Consider the following 20,190-nt stretch of genomic DNA (forward strand, 5'->3'; position numbering starts at 1 on the left):
ACCCCTGGCCTGGCCTTCCATTATGACACAACTGGCTGATCACTCAGCTGGGGCAAGGTCGTGTAATCACCCCTTGCTTAGATATAGTATACCTATATCTACCCTTAAAATAGACACATGTGTACCTATCAGCCACTCCTATGGCAGGCCTTAACAATCCTGGAGGCAGAGTGCTTGGTAACATGTGAGATGGTGCTCTAGCATGAGCTGAGCCTGTCTGCAGCTTTCGGAACCATGTCCTTATAGCTGTTCTATGATATAGCCTACCATATACTCTTAAAGTGCCTTATAATCTTAAACGGTTATGGTAACTATGGTTTGGCTTTATCAAAACATGTTGTGTAAGGTGTCTAACACTTTGGAATAATACCCCCATACCATTTCTGGTGATGAGGATATTATTCCCCCCTTCTAGAGGGAGAGACATGTTAAAATCCTACTTTGCTGTTTAACTCTGACCAAAGCCTCAGCATCACAAAATGGATGCTGCTGCCACAGACACGAGTCTGACCTCCTGCTGCTGGGAGCCCTCCCAGCCAGGGAAGCCTGGACAATAGGTTTCCTGCTTGGGGAGGTGCTAGCACCTCCCCAGACAGACTTTAGTGTATTGGGGCAGGGAGGGCTGAAAGGAATGAGACATGCCTGGGGCACACAAGGTGTCCCATGCATAGTCCAGTTCAAACCGGTGCTGGGGCACTCCAGCCCCAGCTCTGGCGCGAAACTGGACAAAGGAAAGGGGGTGTAGCCACTCCCCTTCCCGGTCCCACCCATAGGAGGGACCTTGCAGGTAGCCCAGCCCACTAGCCCAGTATATTAGTAGCTAGTTGGTCCCTGCTAAATTAGATTATCCTGAACCTGCAACTTGAACAGAAACTCTGGACCTTCGACATTCGACGAAAGAAGAAGACTGAAGAATCTCCCTTGTGTCCAAGGAGTGGCTACCCTGTGCAAACAGGCACCATCAAGAGACTTACCCTTTGCTTTGCTGAAGTTCTACGAGGGACCGACTGCAGAGCCTGACCAGAGCCTTGACTTCCAGACTTCTCCGACCCTGATCCACATCCCCAGCCGAGCTGAGATCCGTGGAGGCGACGAGAGACGTGGGACCGGCTACCTGGGAAAAGTGGCGAGTATCTTCCAGCGCAGCTTCTGAGGTACCCTCGAAGTTGTGCACCGGGGATTGAGAAGCCCCAACCCCAAGCACCATCTGCACCGAAGATCAGCCCCCCACACTCCACGAGTCCTGCGTGGGGCCCTTCTGCATTTTCCTGCTTGCCGCGTCTGTCCGGTTACTTGCCCGTTGGCCAGCGGCCTTTGCGACGACACACCTTTAAATCTTCACTGCTGGTTTGGCTCCTCCAGACTGGCTCCTGCTCCTCTGCCAAAGAGAAGCACCCCAGACCTTCCTGGTCTGCACCAGAAGCAAGTCCTCCATTCTTCGTGGGTTCCGCTTGCCAAGGCTTGGTGAGTCCTAGTTCGACTTCGACGGCAATAGCCTTCGTGGGACAGCTCACCTCCTGGTCCTGGTTGTCCTCGACGTCTCCTGGTACCCGTGGCTGCTGCGACAAGCTTCACCTCTTCACCTGCAATCTTCACGACACCGCCTGGTTCCTTCCTGGTTCCACGTGGTCACTGGCTAGTGACCCAGACTCTGTCCCTTCTGCTTGCAGGTACCCTTCCTTCTTGATCCCGGCCTTGGGATCCACCGGACACTCTGCACTGACTGCCTGTCAGCAACTTTCCTTCAGGCATCCATAGAAGTCCACGACGAAACCCGACGCAAGTTCACACCTATGCACCCGCAGCCCGTGGGCTAGGTAACTTGGGTACTTCGGTGCTCACAAGGGTATTGACTATCCTAGGGTCTAGTTTCCGAGTCTCGACTCTCTAGCTATACCAGAAGTGTCCTAAAACTGCTTATTTCAGAACTGTACTATTTCTATCGATTATACGCATTACGCGTGAGTGTTTCCACTCTGCACCTGAATCCCGTGGGCCTCCCACTTCCTAACTGTTGGTAGTGTAGTGTAGCCCCAGCGATTCCCTAGGCCTAGGCCTATTCTATTTCCGTGACAGTGGTCCTTATACCACTTCTTTAGTATATGGTTTGCGTGGCCCTTAGGGCCTAACTGTATTACTTACCTGTGTGACTTAATGTATGCTTGAATAAGACTGTGTTGTACTTACCTCGAATCTCATAAAGAGTGCTGAGGGTTTGACTAGAATAAATACACTTTATTTTATATATATATCTGTTGTGGTGTCCTTTCATTTGGTATTCAAGGGATTATATATGGTATCACAGCTGGCTTCACATGCCATTCAGAGTTTAGCCTAAGACTGCTCTTGTCATGCTACCACTAGGATAGCTGGTCTATAAGGTTGACTTTACAACCAATCACCATAAGGGTTGTTTGGACTGATATAAGGTGTACACTAGAACTAGTGACATCATACATCAGGCCAACTTCTCACACTCTCTAGCCCTAAAATCCTTTCAGACACAGATTTTAGGCAAGGCAGTCCTTATTCGCAGACAACATGACGGCCATGTACTACATTCAAAAACAAGGCGCAAGGCGGCACACACTCTCCACAGCTCTCTCAACTAGCACAGAGCATATGGAGATGGGCAATTCCACACAAAATCTTTCTCCTAGCCCAACATGTCCCAGGAGTCCAAAACACCATAGCAGATTTGCTCAGCAGACAGACGCAGCAGATCCATGAGTGGGAACTTCACCCGCAGGTTCTTCACCCGTTCTTTCAGATGTGGGGGCATCCACACATAGACCTTTTCGCCACCCACGAAAACAAAAAATGCCCAAGCTTCGCTGCCAGATACCCACACCCATTGTCCAAAGGCAATGCAATATGGATGAACTGGTCAGGCAAATTTGCGTACGCCTTTCCACCTCTCCCACTAATTCCATTAGTGGTGCCAAAGCTACAACAGCACTCCCTCACACTGATTCTAGTAGCTCCAACATGGGCCAGACAACCGTGGTACACCACGCTGCTGGAACTCTCGGTAGTGCCACATCAAAAGTTACACCTCTCACCATGCCTCCTAACCCAGAACCATGGAGAGATCAAACACCCGGACCCAGCTCAGCTCAACCTTGCGATCTGGCTCCTGAGATCCTAGAATTCGGATACCTTAACCTTCCCCCTGACTGTATGAACGTCATCAGAGAAGCTAGACGCCCTACCACTAGAGCCTGCTACGCTGCAAAGTGGAAAAGATTTGTTGTTTATTGCCATAACAACACAATAAACCCTCTAGACGTATCTATACAGCACATCATATGCTACTTACTCTATCTACAAAGGTGTAACCTAGCATATACATCCATTCGGCTACACCTTGCAGCAATTGCCGCTTACCTACAAAACAGACAGCACCTATCACTTTTCAGAGTGCCTGCCATTAAAGCCTTCATGGAAGGCCTCAAACGAATAATTCTCCCCAGAGTACCACCCTCACCTGTGTGGAACTTAAATATAGTTCTCACAAGGCTAATGGGACCACCTTTCGAACCCTTGCATAAATGTGAACTGCAATTTCTCACATGGAAAACAGCTTTTCTTGTAGCCATCACTTCCCGTAGAATGGTCAGTGAGATACAAGCACTTACTATACAAGAACCTTTTCTCCAAATACACCAGAACAAGGTTGTCCTCCGTACCAACCCAAAATTCCTACCCAAAGTCATTTCCCCATTCCATCTAAACCAATCGGTAGAATTACCGTTTTTTTTTCTCGCAACCTCAAACTGTTGCAGAAAGGGCTCTACACACGCTAGATGTTAAAAGGGCCTTACTTTACTATATTCAAAGAACACAACCTTTCAGAAAGACCAAACAACTATTTGTCTCTTTCTCTCCACCACACAAAGGCAACCCCATCTCTAAATCAGGGATAGCTAGGTGGATTGTAAAATGCATACAGATTTGCTACCACAAAGCAAAACGAACGCTATCTGTTCCCCCTAAAGCCCACTCTACATGAAGGATAGGGGCTTCTATGGCTTTTCTAGGGAACATCCCATTAGATGATATCTGCAAAGCAGCTACATGGTCAACACCGCACACTTTCACTAAACATTACTGTGTAGATGTGCAAACCAAGCAACAAGCTAGTGTGGGCCAGGCTGTACTAAAAACACTATTTCAAACCACTGCAACGGATACCGGTGGTCGCCGCTAAGGTTGGGAACTGCTATATAGTCTTATGCAAAAGTGTGTAATCTGCAGCTCATATGCCTCGAACGGAATATGCTACTTACCAGTATGCATCTGTTCTTGGCATGTAGAGCTGCAGATCTACACACGCCCACCCGCCTCCCCTGCTACCTGTATCTGTTCCAGTCTATCTTATTTAGATACAACACACATGGGTTTCTTTACTATTATTACTACTCTCCATCTTTCCCTGTTGGAGGATGAAGCCGAAGCCCATGCGCAATACGAACCAAGGGAGGAGTCACCGACCTCGTGACTTCCAAAGACTTTCCAAGAGGTAAAACAAACTGCAAACATCCGGGCCCAACACCAGATGGCGATCTATGCAAAAGTGTGTAGATCTGCAGCTCTACATGCCAAGAACAGATGCATACTGGTAAGTAGCATATTCCTTTCTATGCACCACTTGAACGTCTATGAACACCATTCGAAACCAAGTTGTAGAGGTGGAAAATTGACCTCCGCTTACAAAGTGAAAAATCTTTGCTTTTTATCTTGAGGACTGATCTCGTGTCACAGAAAAGAGGCTGCAGTTGTGAATGTCTGACCTAACGTAATACCAAAGCTAATTAATTTTAAAATGACTTGTCTGTTATATACAAGACAATGTGTCTCCTTTACATATCATTGTTTGTGCTTTATTCATTGTTGTTCTTGTAAATTGCCCAAATGGTAAATTGTGATGTATGATTGGCTATCACTCTCCTTTCCATAAATGTCATATGTCTGATTGGCTAGCACTCTCTTCACCTTTCATTACTTTTCTGTACTACCCTGGTTTTTACTAGATTGCAAGTTTCAGCGAGAAACGGGGTCTGAGTTGCTAACACAATTGGAGTATTTGTCCAGTTAGTGGCTATGACATAATTCTTTTTTTAATTTCTCTCTTCAGGCAACTGAAATTTCAACCATTGTCCGAAACAGTCCCGGTACAGTTTCAGGTGGTAAAACTTCCTAGTGCTCACCATCTGTGTAAAGTGAAGTCCTTGAACAAAGGAGATGCCAACTCTGAGGTCACAGTTTATTACCAGGTTAGTGAAACATTGCACTTTTAAGTGGCATCCTTTGGACACGTTTAAAGAGGTTATAACTTAATATGTACTGATGTAGCTACTAAGACATTTGTTAACCGACCTTCTACAACATGGATGTTCTCTAAGTAGCCATATGCTAATAATAGGCCTTGTGGTGGGAGTTGGTGAGATGGGCTGGGAGAAATTAGAGACATCATAATACATTTTAAATAGTTAGCTCCTCATTTAGTGTGAAAGGAACCGAAAATCCTCTAAATTCTACATTTGGGGTAAATTTCACTGACTGATTTATCCTCCACATTACTGTTCTTCTGGTGAAGTAGACTTGATCATTGGTTTTCTCTCAATATTTAGAGGTTCTTTCAAAAATAGGAAATGTTCAGTTCCTTCCAAATTTGAGAATGAGAGACCCTTAAGCCTTCATCTGCAAACACTATTTTTTGAGCATTAAAATTCTTGAGGCACATTTGACCCTAATTTTTTTCTGCTACTGTAAATTTTTAAACAGTGTTAGTTGCTGAGAAGGTGGTCTTAGGATACCACACGTGAGGAAATGCCTCTTTTCGCATGTTCACCCCTATTTTGTTTTTGGGACTAAATCAGTTTCAAACGCTGTACAATGTGACCCTGCTAAACAGGCCCCAGTGCATGTGCTTTGACCCTTAAAACCCTGTCAAATTGGTTACAAATCCTGATTAGCACATTCAACTTACCAGTATATGGTACCCAGGGCCTCAAAGTTAAATGTCACTAGTGGACTGGGACCCTTTGAAGCCATGGCATAGCCCAAGCCTTCCTCTTTAATATCTGTAAGTCACCTTCTGCAGCAGGTCTACTGAGCCCTGAAGGCAGGGTGCATGATATTGAAAGGTCGCACCTGTAGTTTCATGTTTTAAAGGTCCTAACAGTACAAACACCACGTTGTTTTTTTTTCTACTATTTAGAGGCAAGTAGACCCCATTGGCAAGTGCATGGTTGCATGCTGATATCTGAAAGAAACACGTTAGTTAGATTCCTCACCTTAGAATATCCCCAGACGTCAGGCTGGATCCGGAACGTTTTTCGTCAGCAATACCCCTGCATGTCGCTAGGCGTCGTTTGCAGCTCCGCGTCCGTCGTCGGCGTCGTGTGCCGGGATGACGTCGTCGTAGTACTTAGATGCCACCCTCGCGCGCTGACGTCAGTTCTTCTTTTTTCCGTGCCAGACAGCGCCAATACGGGAAGAGCTTACCCCTTAGTCATTTTTTGACCAAACTTTTTTGACTCTTTTTGGTCATCTTGTCGACTCGACTCTGGTGCCGGTAGGATGCCTGGTTTCAAACCCTGTGACTCCTGTCACCGACTGATGTCGGTTACGGACCACCATCGCCGGTGCCTTTTCTGCCTGGGGGCCGACCACCATTCCGAGTCGTGCCTCGACTGCCGGGTCCTGACTTCGAAGTCTAGGCGGGAGCGGTCCCGCAAAGCTCCTGGAGTTCCGGCAGTCGGCTCCGCGCCGTTCACGGTCCCGGTCGAGGGACTGGTCGCGGAGCCGCAGTCACCACCACTCGTCCGGTTCCAAGTCTTCGGGTAAGTCGAAGCATGGTAAGAAGTCAAAGAGACGACATCGCTCTTCGGGCTCCCCTCGCCAGTCGCGCGACTCGGCTGAGGGTTCGGGTGGTGCTGCCCACTTGGCTCCGTCGGAGCCGCAGGAGTAGCATCCGTCCCCATACCCGCTGGTCCCTGGCGACTCCGGCAGAGACCAGTGCCTTCCTCTCGGCCATGAGAGGCCTGGCTCTGCCGTCGACACCTGCCGGCGTGCCTTGGGGCCCCGCGGGCTCGACTGGGGGGCCTAGCGGGCCGGCGGCTCCGGCCCTGGCCCGGTCGTTGACTCCGGTCCCGACGTCGCAGGTCCCAGTGGGATCCAGGCCTGGATCCCAGACAACGCCGGTCGACCTCACGACCCCTCTGCCGGCGTCCACTCCGGTACCACCTCCCGGCGCCGCCTTCGGAAGACACCGTTCCCCGGTTCAGTCCCGGTCTGGGCCCGGCGCCGCATCCGACGCCAATGGGTGACAATCTAATCTTTCGCCCGGCTCCGATCATTCCACCTGTTTACCAGGAATCGGATGACGGTGACGACTGGGAGGGGTCTGAGGACCCTCTGGCCTTGCAGGCCAACTGCACCGGGCGACCCCAGTTTCTGTCCCAGCACCCCACGCCCGAGAGTCTGGCTATCCAGGCCTATACTTCCCAGTCCTCCTTCCCGTCCGCTCCCCCGGATGGGGAATCCAAGAGACTTGAACAGTTCGGTAAGAAGCTGTTCTCCTCCCTTAGTTTGGGACTGCGGTCTCTTAACACCGCTTGTCTCTTGGACCGTTACTCTCACTCTCTGTGGGATACGGTGGAGGACGTGCTGCCCCAGTGTCCGGAGGAGGCCCGGACACGGCTCGCCCAGGCTCTTGCCGACGGGCGGGATGCAGCGCGACACGCTATCAGATGTGGACTAGACACTACGGACTCGCTGGGTAGGGCGATGTCGACCACGGTGGCGCTCCGCCGCCACGCCTGGCTGCGGTCCGCGTCTTTCTCAGGGGATGTCCAGAGCACCCTCATGGATATGCCCTTTGATGGCAGTTGCCTCTTTGGCGAAAAGGCGGATAGTGCGCTGGTGCGCTTCAAGGACTCCCGGGCTATGGCCAAGTCCTTGGGCCTCTCGGCCCCGCGACCGCAAACTTCCGCTTTTCGGCCCTTTCGTAGCCAAGGAAGGGGCGCCCCCTCACGTCCGCCTAGCCACCGGCCACAGAACCAACCTGCACGCGATCGCAGAGGTGGATTCCGCCGAGGCGGCACTGGGGGACAACGTGCCGGTCAGTCCACATCTACCTCGGCAGCATCCGCCTCAAAGCCCTCCTAGTCCGTGGTTTCAGGCCCATTCCACGCCAGTGAAAGGCAGAGTTCGCCCTCACCTGCTCCACTGGCGTTCCATCACGTCGGACATGTGAGTGCTGCAAATCGTCCGAAGGGGATACTCCCTCCCCTTCGAGACGACCCCTCTAGCTATGCCACCGCAGTTCCACCACATGTCGGGGGATCACTTGAATCTTATGCGGGAGGAAGTTACGGCCCTCTTGGCCAAGGGGGCCATCGAGCGCATTCCTGGTCCAGAAGTAGGTCGTGGTTGCTATTCCCACTACTTTCTGGTTCCCAAGAAGGGCAAAGGGGGCCTTCGCCCTATCTTGGACCTCACGAGCGTCAACGTCTTCCTCCGGAAGGAAAGGTTCATGATGCTCACCTTAGCTCAGGTTCTGGCTGCCCTAGACCCTGGAGACTGGATGGTAGCGTTGGACTTGCAGGACGCTTATTTTCACATCCTCGTCCTGCCGGCCCACCGGCGTTACCTGCAGTTCACGGTGGGCCAGGAGCATTTTCAGTTTACCGTGCTCCCCTTCGGCCTCACCAGTGCCCCTCGGGTGTTCACGAAAGTGATGGCGGTGGTCGCAGCTCATCTGCGCAGATTAGGGGTTCCAGTCTTCCCCTATCTCAACGTTTGTTGAAGGCGGGCTCGCCCCAGGCAGTCGTCTCCCACCTCCAGACTACGGCCGACCTCCTGCATTCGCTGGGGTTCTCCATCAATGTGCCGAAGTCGCATCTGAGTCCCTTCCAGAAGCTCCTCTTCATCGGAGCGGTTCTGGACTCGGAGCAGTTCCGGGCTTATCCTCCAGAGCAGCGGGTCCGGGATATTCAGGCCCTGATTCCTATCTTTCGGCCTCTGTCCCGGGTTTCGGTCAGGTTGGTGATGCGGCTTCTGGGTCTGATGGCCTCCTGCATCCTGCTGGTACCTCACGCCAGGTGGCGGATGCGGGCGCTGCAGTAGGGCCTGAAGATTCAGTGGGCCCAGCATCGGGGCAACCTGTCCGACCGTGTCTTGATCGCAGAGGGCACTGCAAGTCAGTTGCAGTGGTGGCTCATGGACCGCGATTGGGTCAGTGGCAGATCCCTCTCCCTACCCCAACCGGAGCACGTAGTGGAGACGGATGCGTCCCTCCTGGGATGGGGGTGCCACATGGGAGAGGCGGAGATCAGAGGACTCTGGTCTCTGGCGGAGTCTCGGCTCCATATCAACCTTTTGGAGCTGAGAGCGATCCGGCTTGCACTGAAGGCATACCTTCCCTCTGTCCGGGGGAGTGTAGTGCAGGTGTTCACGGACCACACCACCGCCATGTGGTATTGCAACAAACAGGGCGGGGTGGGGTCGTGGGCCCTTTGTGAGGTGGCTCTGCACCTCTGGACATGGCTGGAACATCAGGGCATCACCCTGGTGGTTCAACATCTGGCGGGCTCTCTGAACGCCAGAGCAGACGAACTCAGCCGCCGGTGCATGATGGATCACGAATGGCGTCTGAACTCGGACGTGGCGCAAGGTCTCTTTCTGCAGTGGGGAGAGCCTTGGTTAGATCTATTCACCACCGAAGAGAATGCGCAATGTCAGCAGTTCTGCGCGTTGGAGTTTCCAAGGCAGCACTCGCTGGGAGACGCTTTTCGTCGCGAGTGGAGTTGCGGTCTGTTGTACGCCTTTCCGCCTATACCACTTCTGCCTAGAGTGCTGAAGAAGATCAGGCGCGACCGGGCCCAAGTTATCTTAGTGGCTCCGGATTGGGCACGAAGGTTCTGGTATCCCGAGCTACTCAGTATGTCAATCGATCCCCTGATACGACTGCCTCTTCAGGAAGACCTTCTGTCGCAGCAGCAGGGGACGGTCCTCCACCCGAACCTGTCCAGCCTCCACCTCCATGCGTGGAGATTGAGCGGCGGCAGTTGATGCCATTTGACTTGCCTCCTGAAGTCTGTGATGTCATTCTGGCAGCCAGGCGTCCCTCCACAAAGACGGTATACGCCTGCCGGTGGAACAAATTTGTGGCATGGTGCACAGCAAAGGCTGTGGATCCCATTTCCGCCCCTCTTTCTGAGGTTCTCCTCTTTCTTCTTTCTTTGGCCCAGCAGGGCTCTGCTTTGGGCACCTTGAAAGGTTATCTTGCTGCAATCTCTGCCTTCTTATGGCTTCCTGATCAGCCTTCTCTTTTCAAGTCCCCTGTTGTTTCACGTTTTCTCAAAGGCATTACTCACATGTTCCCTCCTGTCCCCTTCGTAATGCCACAGTGGGACTTGAATCTTGTTCTGACCTTTCTGATGTGTGCTCCTTTTGAGCCTCTTCACAATTGTCCCATTCGTCTTCTGACCCTGAAAACTGCTTTCCTGGTAGCGATCACCTCGGCTAGACGGGTGAGTGAGATCCAGGCTCTGTCATCTAAGCCTCCCTTTCTTTCTGTTCATCCGGACAAGGTTGTCCTCCGGACTCGTCCTTCTTTTCTACCAAAAGTGGTGACCCCCTTTCACATCGGGCAATCTGTCACGTTGCCCACCTTCTTTCCGCATCCTTCAAAAGAGGAAGAGAGGCTCCACCGTCTGGACCCAAAACGGGCGCTGTCCTTTTATTTGGACCGCACCAAACAGTTCCGGGTGGACGACTAACTTTTTGTTGGATACGTAGGAGCTAAAAAGGGGAAAGCGGTACACAAACGGACCATCTCACGGTGGGTCGTGTTGGTATTAAAATTTGTTACTCCTTGGCAAAAAAGGACCCTCCTGTTGGGTTGAGGGCCCATTCCACCCGGGCCACAGTGGCTACTACTGCCCTGGGCCGGGGAGTTCCCTTGCAGGAAATCTGTCAGGCAGCGACGTGGGCTTCACTGCACACGTTTGCCAAGCACTATTGCCTGGACAGCCAAGTCCGGAGAGATGGCTACTTTGGCCGTTCTGTTCTCCAGGACTTTCTGGTGTGATCTTGGTTCGCAGACCCACCACTGGGTTTGGTATTGCTGGGGTATCTATTCTAAGGTGAGAAATCTAACTAACGTGTATCTTTCAGATGAACAAGTTACTTACCTTCGGTAACGATGTATCTGTAAGAAACATTAGTTCGTTAGATTCCTCACCGACCCACCCATCCTCTCCGTTCTGCGAACTGACATCTAGGGTTAAGGCTATCCTTTTCAGGGCCCTAGATATTTTGGCACCAGTGTCGGTCTCTTGCATGGCTCTGTGTTCCTGGCGCGGAAAGCTATGTACAAGAACTAACGTCAGCGCGCAAGGGCGGCGTCTAAGTACTCCGACGTCATTCCGGCGCACGACGCCAACGACGGACGCGGAGCCGCAGACGACGCCTAGCGACGCGCAAGGGGTATTGCTGCAAAAAACTTTCCGGATCCAGCCTGACGCCTGGGAATATTCTAAGGTGAGGAATCTAACTAACTAATGTTTCTTACAGATACATTATTACCGAAGGTAAGTAACTTGTTCATTAGCACTGTGTGGTTCATTTTGTTTTAACCTACACCACATGATTAAACTAGTAAAACAAGCTGATGAACACTCCTTCAATATAAGCCTAAAGGCTGCTCTCCACAGCTGCCACTTTGTGAGCTTACTATGGTTATCAAAGACCACTAAAACCACCATACGTTTTGCCTGGATTAATGCAACGAGCATCACTTTAATAGGAGTGCACCATATACTAAGTCTGCCTCCTACAGTCATGCTCTTCATCAAAATCTGTTACGCATTGGCTAAGAAGCAACCTCCGAGGGCTTGCAAGCTCATTCCACAAGAACTAAAGCTGCCAAAACTGCATTAGCACGTGGAGTTTCGATCCTGGACATCCTCGTCACAGCACCGTGGGCTTCCCTGCATATGTTCACCAAACATTACTGTATGGACAGTCAGGTCCATAGATATGGGCACTTCGCTTGTTCGGTCCTGCAGGATGTCCTTGTGTGAAATTGGTCCGGAGACCCAATTCCGGGAAGGTATTGCTTGTTTATCTTTTCAAAGGTAAGGAATCTGCGGCTAGATATCTCTATCAGATGAACAAGTTACTTATCTTTGCTGATGCCTTATTTGGTAGAGACTATATCTAGCGGCATTTTCCTTACGGAACCACCCATACTGCCCACTCTGCTAATGACCTGCTCCCTTTCAGGACCATAGTTTTCCACACCAGTGATCAGTGTGCTTAATGGCTCCACGCTTCTTGCATGGAAAGTCGTGAAAAGTAACTGACGTCAGCGCACCAGTAACTGACGTCAGCACACCAGTAACTGACGTCAGCGCACCTAGGTGGTTCTTTTATAAATGCTGCGCCATCATTTCAGTTGCAGTCGATGCATGCGGAGCCGATCAACGCCACCTACCGGCACACAGAGGTACTGCTCACAAAAAATCTAATCGTATCAAGGCTGACTCATGGGAAATTCAAAGGTAATGAAACTGCAGCTAGATATAGTCTCTATCAGATGAGGTTAGTAACTTATTCTCCAGGACCAGTTGGACGCCTGGGGAAATTCACAAGGTGGGTATCTGTAGTTAGATGGAGCCTCTACCAGAAAAGGCGTTACCGAAAGCAAGTAACTTGTTCTTTTTGCCAAAAATCTGCCACTGGAGACAAGTTCTTTGTAAAAACCTAAGAGATGGTACAGAGTGCTGGCTTTGTGCAGTGAAAGAGAGGTACTTCCTGTGTGCTCTCAATATGAAGAAGGCATTCTGATCTTCCACTGAGCACAGGCAAGGATTTTTATCAGCTGCTGCATTTAAGCCAAGGTCAGCAGGTTGAACTGCTGCGAAAAAATAAACTGGTAGATATTAGTAAAAACCTAACGTGTAGTGGACTTCTGCACCAGTTTCCTTTCAAGTACGTATTAGGAGTAGTGCCCATCTGTAGGAGAGTAGGGTCTGCTTCCTATGGTCACCCCCACTTTTTGCTTTTGCTTTACTGGTTTTCGACTTAGATGTGGCTGTAGGCCTGCTAATCAGACCCACAGCCCAGCTGTTCTCTCTCTGAATTCCTACTATGTACTTTAGGTACATAACCCAATTGGTAAGGATCACCTTATGGGTCCCTGTACAGTGTACCTTAGGTACCCAGGGCATAGGTGTACCCTAGGCCTACCAGGGGCTGCAGCATGTATTATGCCACCCCTGGCCTGGCCTGGCCTTCCATTATGACACAACTGGCTGATCACTCAGCTGGGGCAAGGTCGTGTAATCACCCCTTGCTTAGGTGTAGTATTCCTATACCTATCTTATATATAGACACATGTGTACCTATCAGCCACTCCTACGGCATGCCTTAACACACCTGGTTCCTTCCTGGTTCCACGTGGTCACTGGCTAGTGACCCAGACTCTGTCCCTTCTGCTTGCAGGTATCCTCTCTTCTTGATTCCAGCCTTGGGATCCACCGGACACTCTTCACTGACTACCTGTCAGCAACTTTCCTTCAGGCATCCATAGAAGTCCACGACGAAACCCGACGCAAGTTCACACCTATAAACCGCAGCCTGTGGGCTAGGTAACTTGGGTACTTCGGTGCTCACAAGGGTATTGACTATCCTAGGGTCTAGTTTCCGAGTCTCGACTTTCTAGTTACTCCAGAAGTGTCCTAAAACTGCTTATTTCTAACTGCTAGTGATTCTATCGACTTTTACGCATTACGCATGAGTGTTTCCACTCTGCACCGGAATCCCGTGGGCCTCCCACTTCCTAACTGTTGGTAGTGTAGTATAGCCCCAGCGATTCCCTAGGCCTAGGCCTATTCTATTTCCGTGACAGTGGTCCTTATACCACTTCTTTAGTATATGGTTTGCGTGGCCCCTAGGGCCTAACTGTATTACTTACCTGTGTGACTTAATGTATGATTAAATAAGACTGTGTTGTACTTACCTCGAATCTCATAAATAGTGCTGAGGGTTTGACTAGAATAAATACACTTTATTTTATATATATATCTGTTGTGGTGTCCTTTCATTTGGTATTCAAGGGATTATATATGGTATCACAGCTGGCTTCACATGCCATTCAGAGTTTAGCCTAAGACTGCTCTTGTCCATGCTACCACTAGGATAGCTGGTCTATAAGGTTGACTTTACAACCAATCACCATAAGGGTTGTTTGGACTGATATAAGGTGTACACTAGAACTAGTGACATCATACATCAGGCCAACTTCTCATACTCCCCCCCCCCCCCCCTCCCCCCACCACTCCTGTACGAGAGTAGGGTCTGCTTTCAATGTTCACCCCCACTTTTTGTTTTTTGACTTAGATGTGGCTGTGGGCCTGCTAATCAGACCCACAGCCCAGCTGTTCTCTCTCTAAATTCATATTATGTACATTAGGTGCATAACCCAATTGGTAAGGAGCACCTTCTAGGGCCCTGTACAGTGTACCTTAGGTACCCAGGGCATAGGTGTACCCTAGGCCTACCAGGGACTGCAGCATGTATTATGCCACCCCTGGCCTGGCCTTCCATTATGACACAACTGGCTGATCACTCAGCTGGGGCAAGGTCGTGTAACCACCCCTTGCTTAGGTGTAGTATTCCTATACCTACCTTATATATAGACACATGGGTAACCTATCAGTCACTCCTATGGCAGGCCTTAACAATCCTGAAGGCAGAGTGCTTGGTAACATGCAAGATGGTGCTCTAGCATGAGCTGAGCCTGTCTGCAGCTTTCGGAACCATGTCCTTATAGCTGTTCTATGATATCGCCTACCATATACTCTTAAAGTACCTTATAATCCTCGCGGTTATGGTAACTATGGTTTGGCTTTATCAAAACATGTTGTATAAGGTGTCTAACACTTTGGAATACTACCCCCACACCATTTCTGGCGATGAGGATAGTATTCCTCCCTTCTAGAGGGAGAAGACATGTTGAAGACCTATTACCCGGTTAAAGTTAACCCGAGCCCCAGCATCACAAAATGGATGATGCTGCCACAGACACAAGTCTGGCCTCCTGCTGCTGGGAGTCCTTCCAGCTAGGGAGGCTTGGACAATAGGTTTCCTGCCTTGGGAGGTGCTAGCACCACCCTAGACAGGACTTAGTGTATTGGGGCAGGGAGGGATGAATGAAACAAGACACTGCCTGGGGCACACAAGGTGTCCCATGCATAGTCCGGTTCAAACCGGTGCTGGGGCACTCCAGCCCCAGTCCTGGCGCGAAACTGGACAAAGGGAAGGGGGTGTAACCACCCCCCTCCGTGGTCCCACCCATAGGAGGGACCTAGCAGGTAACCCAGCCCCCCAGATTAGTATAAGAGTGGGAGCTGATTGCCTAGGACTTTGGATTATCCTGATAACTGAAACTTGAACAGAAACTCTGGACCTTCGACATTCGACTACGGAACAAGACTGAAGAATCTCCCTTGTGGCCAAGGAGTGGCCACCCTGTGCAAACAGGCACCATCAAGCAAACTGCCGTTTGCTTTGCCTAAAGTTCTACGAGGAACCGACTGCAGAGACCGACCAGCGCCTTGACTTCCAGACTTCTCCAACCCTGATCCACATCCACAGCAAAGCTGAGATCCGTGGAGGCGACGAGAGACGTGGGACCGGCTACCTCGGAAAATTTGGCTACTTGCTTCCAGCGCAGCTTCTGAGGCATCCTCGAAGTTGTGCTCTGGGGATTGAGAAGCTCCAACTCCAAGCACCATCTGCACCGAAGATCAGCCCTCCACACTCCAAGAGTTCTGCGTGGGGCCCTTCTGCATTTTCCTACTCGACGCGTCTGGCCGGTTGCTTGCCCGTTGGCTAGTCGCCTTTGTGACGACGAACCCTTGACTTTCCACCGCTGGTTTGGCTCCTCCAGACTGGCCCTTGCTTCCCTGTGAAAGAGAAGCACCTCAGGCCTTCCTGGTCTGCAACAGAAGTGAATCCTTCATTCTGCGTGGGTTGCGCTTGCTAAGGCTTGTTGGGTCCAAACTCGACATCTACGCCGCCGACAGCAAGAGCCCTCGTGGGACAGCTCGCCTCCTGGTTCTGGTCGTCCTCGACGCCTCCTGGTACCCGTGGCTGCTGCGACAAGCTTCACCTCTTTACCTGCATCTTCACGACATCTCCTGGTTCCTTCCTGGTTCCTTCCCGGCTCCTGGCTGGTGACCTAAGCTCTGTCCCCTCTGCTTGCAGGTATCCTCCTTCTTGATTCCATCCTTGGAATCCACCGGACACTCTTCAATGACTGCCTGTCAGCATCTTTTCTTCAGGCATCCGTAGGAGTCGACGACGAAACCCTACGCAAGTTCACACCTATGCACCCGCAGCCCGTGGGCTAGGTAACTCGAGTACTCCGGTGCTCACAAGGGTATTGACTATCCTAGTGTCTAGTTTCCAAGTCTCTAACTCCTAGTTCCTCCCGAAGTGTCCTAAAACTCTTAAATTCTAAACATTACTATTTCTATCGACTTTAACGCATTACGCGTGAGTGTTTCCACTCTGCACCTGAATCCCGTGGGCCTCCCACTGCCTAGCAACTGGTAGTATAGTATAGCCCCAGCGATGGCCTAGGCCTAACCTGTGTTCGTGACTTACTCAGTATATGGTTTGCGTGGCCCCTAGGGCCTAACTGTATTACTTACCTGTGTAACTTATGTATGCTTAAATAAGACTGTTGTACTTACCTCGAATCTCATAAAGAGTGCTGAGGGTTTTTTGACTAGAATAAATACATTCTATTTTTATATATATCTGTTGTGGTGTCCTTTCATTTCGTATTCAAGGGATTGCAAATGGTATAACAGCTGGCTTCACATGCCATACAGAGTTTAGCCTAAGACTGCTCTTGTCTATGCTACCACTAGGATAGCTGGTCTATAAGGTTGACTTTACAACCAATCACCATAAGGGTTGTTTGGACTGATACAAGGTGTGCACTAGATTTAGTGACCTCATATATCAGGCCAACTTCTCACACACACCCCCCCATCCCCCAGGCATCTTCTTGGGGGGGGTTCTTCTCCTCTTTATCCTCTGGGCAGTCACCCTTCTCTTCGTGGGCCCGGTGGTGCTACTGGGACGGTCCTTCTCTAGGGCTTGGTCTGGGGTTCCCTTGCCTCTATCTTCGTCTCTTTCTGGGCACGCTAATTCATAGTATTTACCAGCTGTCTTCTGCGCACGCCTGGTAGTTATGGTCCACCTCTGAGGGCCTCGGCGTGTAACCTTGTGCTCCTGTCCCTTGCTTTGCTGGAGCATTGCGCGTCTGTGTCTTCCTTCTCACGTCTGCTCTTGTCAGTTCCTGCCTTGTTCCCTGCCTCGGGGCTGACACCCGTTCAGCTGTCCCCTTCGCTGTGTGTGTTCTGTGAGAAGTTGGCCTGATGTATGATGTCACTAGTTCTAGTGTACACCTTATATCAGTCCAAATACCCTTATGGTGATTGGTTGTAAAGTCAACCTTATAGACCAGCTATCCTAGTGGTAGCATGGACAAGAGCAGTCTTAGGCTAAACTCTGAATGGCATGTGCAGCCAGCTGTGATACCATATATAATCCCTTGAATACCAAATGAAAGGACACCACAACAGATATATATAAAATAAAGTGTATTTATTCTAGTCAAACCCTCAGCACTCTTTATGAGATTAGAGGTAAGTACAACACAGTCTTATTTATGCATACATTAAGTCACACAGGTAAGTAATACAGTTAGGCCCTAGGGGCCACGCAAACCATATACTAAGTAAGTGGTATAAGGACCACTGTCACGGAAATAGGATAGGCCTAGGCCTAGGGAATCGCTGGGGCTACACTATACTACCAAAGGTTAGGAAGTGGGAGGCCCACGGGATTCAGGTGCAGAGTGGAAACACTCACGCGTAATGCGTAAAAGTCACTAGCAATAGTACAGTTTAGAAATAGATAGATTTAGGACACTTCCGGAGTAGCTAGGAAGTCGAGACTGGAAAACTAGACACTAGGATAGTCACTATCCTGATGAGCACCGGAGTACCCAAGTTACCTAGCCCACAGGCTGCGGGTGCATAGGGGTGAAGTTGCGTCGGGTTTCGTCGTCGACTCCTATGGATGCCTGAAGAAAGATGCTGACAGGCAGTCAGTGAAGAGTGTCCGGTGGATCCCAAGGCTGGGATCAAGAAGAGAGGAGACCTGCAAGCAGAAGGGACAGAGTCAAGGTCACTAGCCAGTGACCACGTGGAACCAGGAAGGAACCAGGCGATGTCGTGAAGATTGCAGGTGAAGGTGAAGCTTGTCGCTGCAGCCACGAGGACCAGGAAGCGTCGAGGACGACCAGGACCAGGAGGCGAGCTGTCCCACGAAGGCTCTTGCTGTCGGCGGCGTCGAAGTTGGACTAGGACTCACCAAGCCTTGGCAAGCGGAACCCACGCAGAACGGAGGACTTGCTTCTGGTGCAGACCAGGAAGGTCTGGGATGCTTCTCTTTTTCAAAGGAGCAGGAGCCAGTCTGGAGGAGCCAAACCAGCGCTGAAGATTACGGGATGCGTCGTCACAAAGGCCACTAGCCAGCGGGCAAGCAACCGGACAGACGTGGCAAGCAGGAAAATGCAAAAGGGCCCCACGCAGGACTCGTGGAGTGTGGGGGGCTGGTCTTCGGTGCAGATGGTGCTTGGGGTTGGGGCTTCTCAATCCCCGGTGCACAACTTCGAGGGTGCCTCAGAAGCTGCGCTTGAAGATACTAGCCACTTTTCCCAGGTAGCCGGTCCCACGTCTCTCGTCGCCTCCACGGATCTCAGCTCTGCTGTGGATGTGGATCAGGGTCGGAGAAGTCTGGAAGTCAAGGCTCTGGTCGGGCTCTGCAGTCGGTCCCTCGTAGAACTTTAGCAAAGCAAAGGGTAGTCTCTTGATGGTGCCTGTTTGCACAGGGTAGCCACTCCTTGGCCACAAGGGAGATTCTTCAGTCTTCTTCTTTCGTCGAATGTCGAAGGTCCAGAGTTTCTGTTCAAGTTGCAGGTTCAGGATAATCTAAAGTCTTGAGGCCCAACTCCCACTCTTATACTAATCTGGGGGGCTGGGATACCTGCTAGGTCACGCCTGATGGGTGGGACCTGGGAGGGGGTGGTTACCCCCACTTCCCTTTGTCCAGTTTCGCGCCAGAGCTGGGGCTGGAGTGCCCCAGCGCCGGTTTGAACTGGACTATGCAAGGAACACCTTGTGTGCCCCAGGCATGTCTCATTCCTTTCAGCCCACCCTGCCCCAATACACTAAAGGCTGTCTGGGGAGGTGCTAGCACCTCCTCAAGCAGGAAACCTATTGTCCAGGCCTCCCTGGCTGGGATCACTCCCAGCAGCAGGAGGTCAGACTTGTGTCGTGGCAGCAGCATCCATTTTGTGATGCTGAGGCTTTGGTCAGAGGCTAACAGTTGAAGTATGATTTTAACATGTCTCTCCCTCTAGAAGGGGGGAATAATATCCTCATGTCCAGAAATGGTATGGGGGTATTATTCCACAGTGTTAGACACCTTACACGACATGTTTCGATAAAGCCAAACCATAGTTACCATAACCGTTTAAGATTATAAGGCACTTTAAGAGTATATGGTAGGCTATATCATAGAACAGCTATAAGGACATGGTTCCGAAAGCTGCAGACAGGCTCAGCTCATGCTAGAGCACCATCTCACATGTTACCAAGCACTCTGCCTCCAGGATTGTTAAGGCCTGCCATAGGAGTGACTGATAGGTACAGATGTGTCTATATGTAAGTTAGGTATAGGAGTACTACACCTAAGCAAGGGGTGATTACACGACCTTGCCCCAGCTGAGTGATCAGCCAGTTGTGTCAAAATGGAAAGCCAGGCCAGGGGTGGCATAATACATGCTGCAGCCCCTGGTAGGCCTAGGGTACACCTATGCCCTGGGTACCTAGGGTACACTGTACAGGGACCAATAAGGTGATCCTATCCAAATGGGTTATGCACCTAAAGTACATAGTATTAATTTAGAGAGAGAACAGCAGGGCTGTGGGTCTGATTAGCAGGCCCACAGCCACATCTAAGTCGAAAACCAGTAAAGCAAAAGCAAAAAGTGGGGGTGAACATAGAAAGCAGACCCTACTCTCCTACATG

At 50.6% G+C, this 20,190-nt stretch overlaps 1 protein-coding gene across 1 annotated transcript in view; it reads left to right on the plus strand.

The window, feature by feature from the left end:
* NRDC (nardilysin convertase) overlaps positions 1 to 20,190 on the plus strand; it is a 1,316,087-nt gene that overhangs the window by 1,107,271 nt on the left and 188,626 nt on the right. Inside the window, exon 24 of the mRNA XM_085602630.1 lies at positions 5,138 to 5,276. Within this exon, the coding sequence (XP_085458756.1) occupies positions 5,138 to 5,276 (139 nt within the window). The remainder of the gene's footprint in view (positions 1 to 5,137; positions 5,277 to 20,190) is intronic.

The sequence above is a fragment of the Triturus cristatus genome, chromosome 4_2 (assembly GCF_964204655.1).
Source record: "Triturus cristatus chromosome 4_2, aTriCri1.1, whole genome shotgun sequence".
Classification (NCBI taxonomy): Eukaryota; Metazoa; Chordata; class Amphibia; order Caudata; family Salamandridae; genus Triturus; species Triturus cristatus.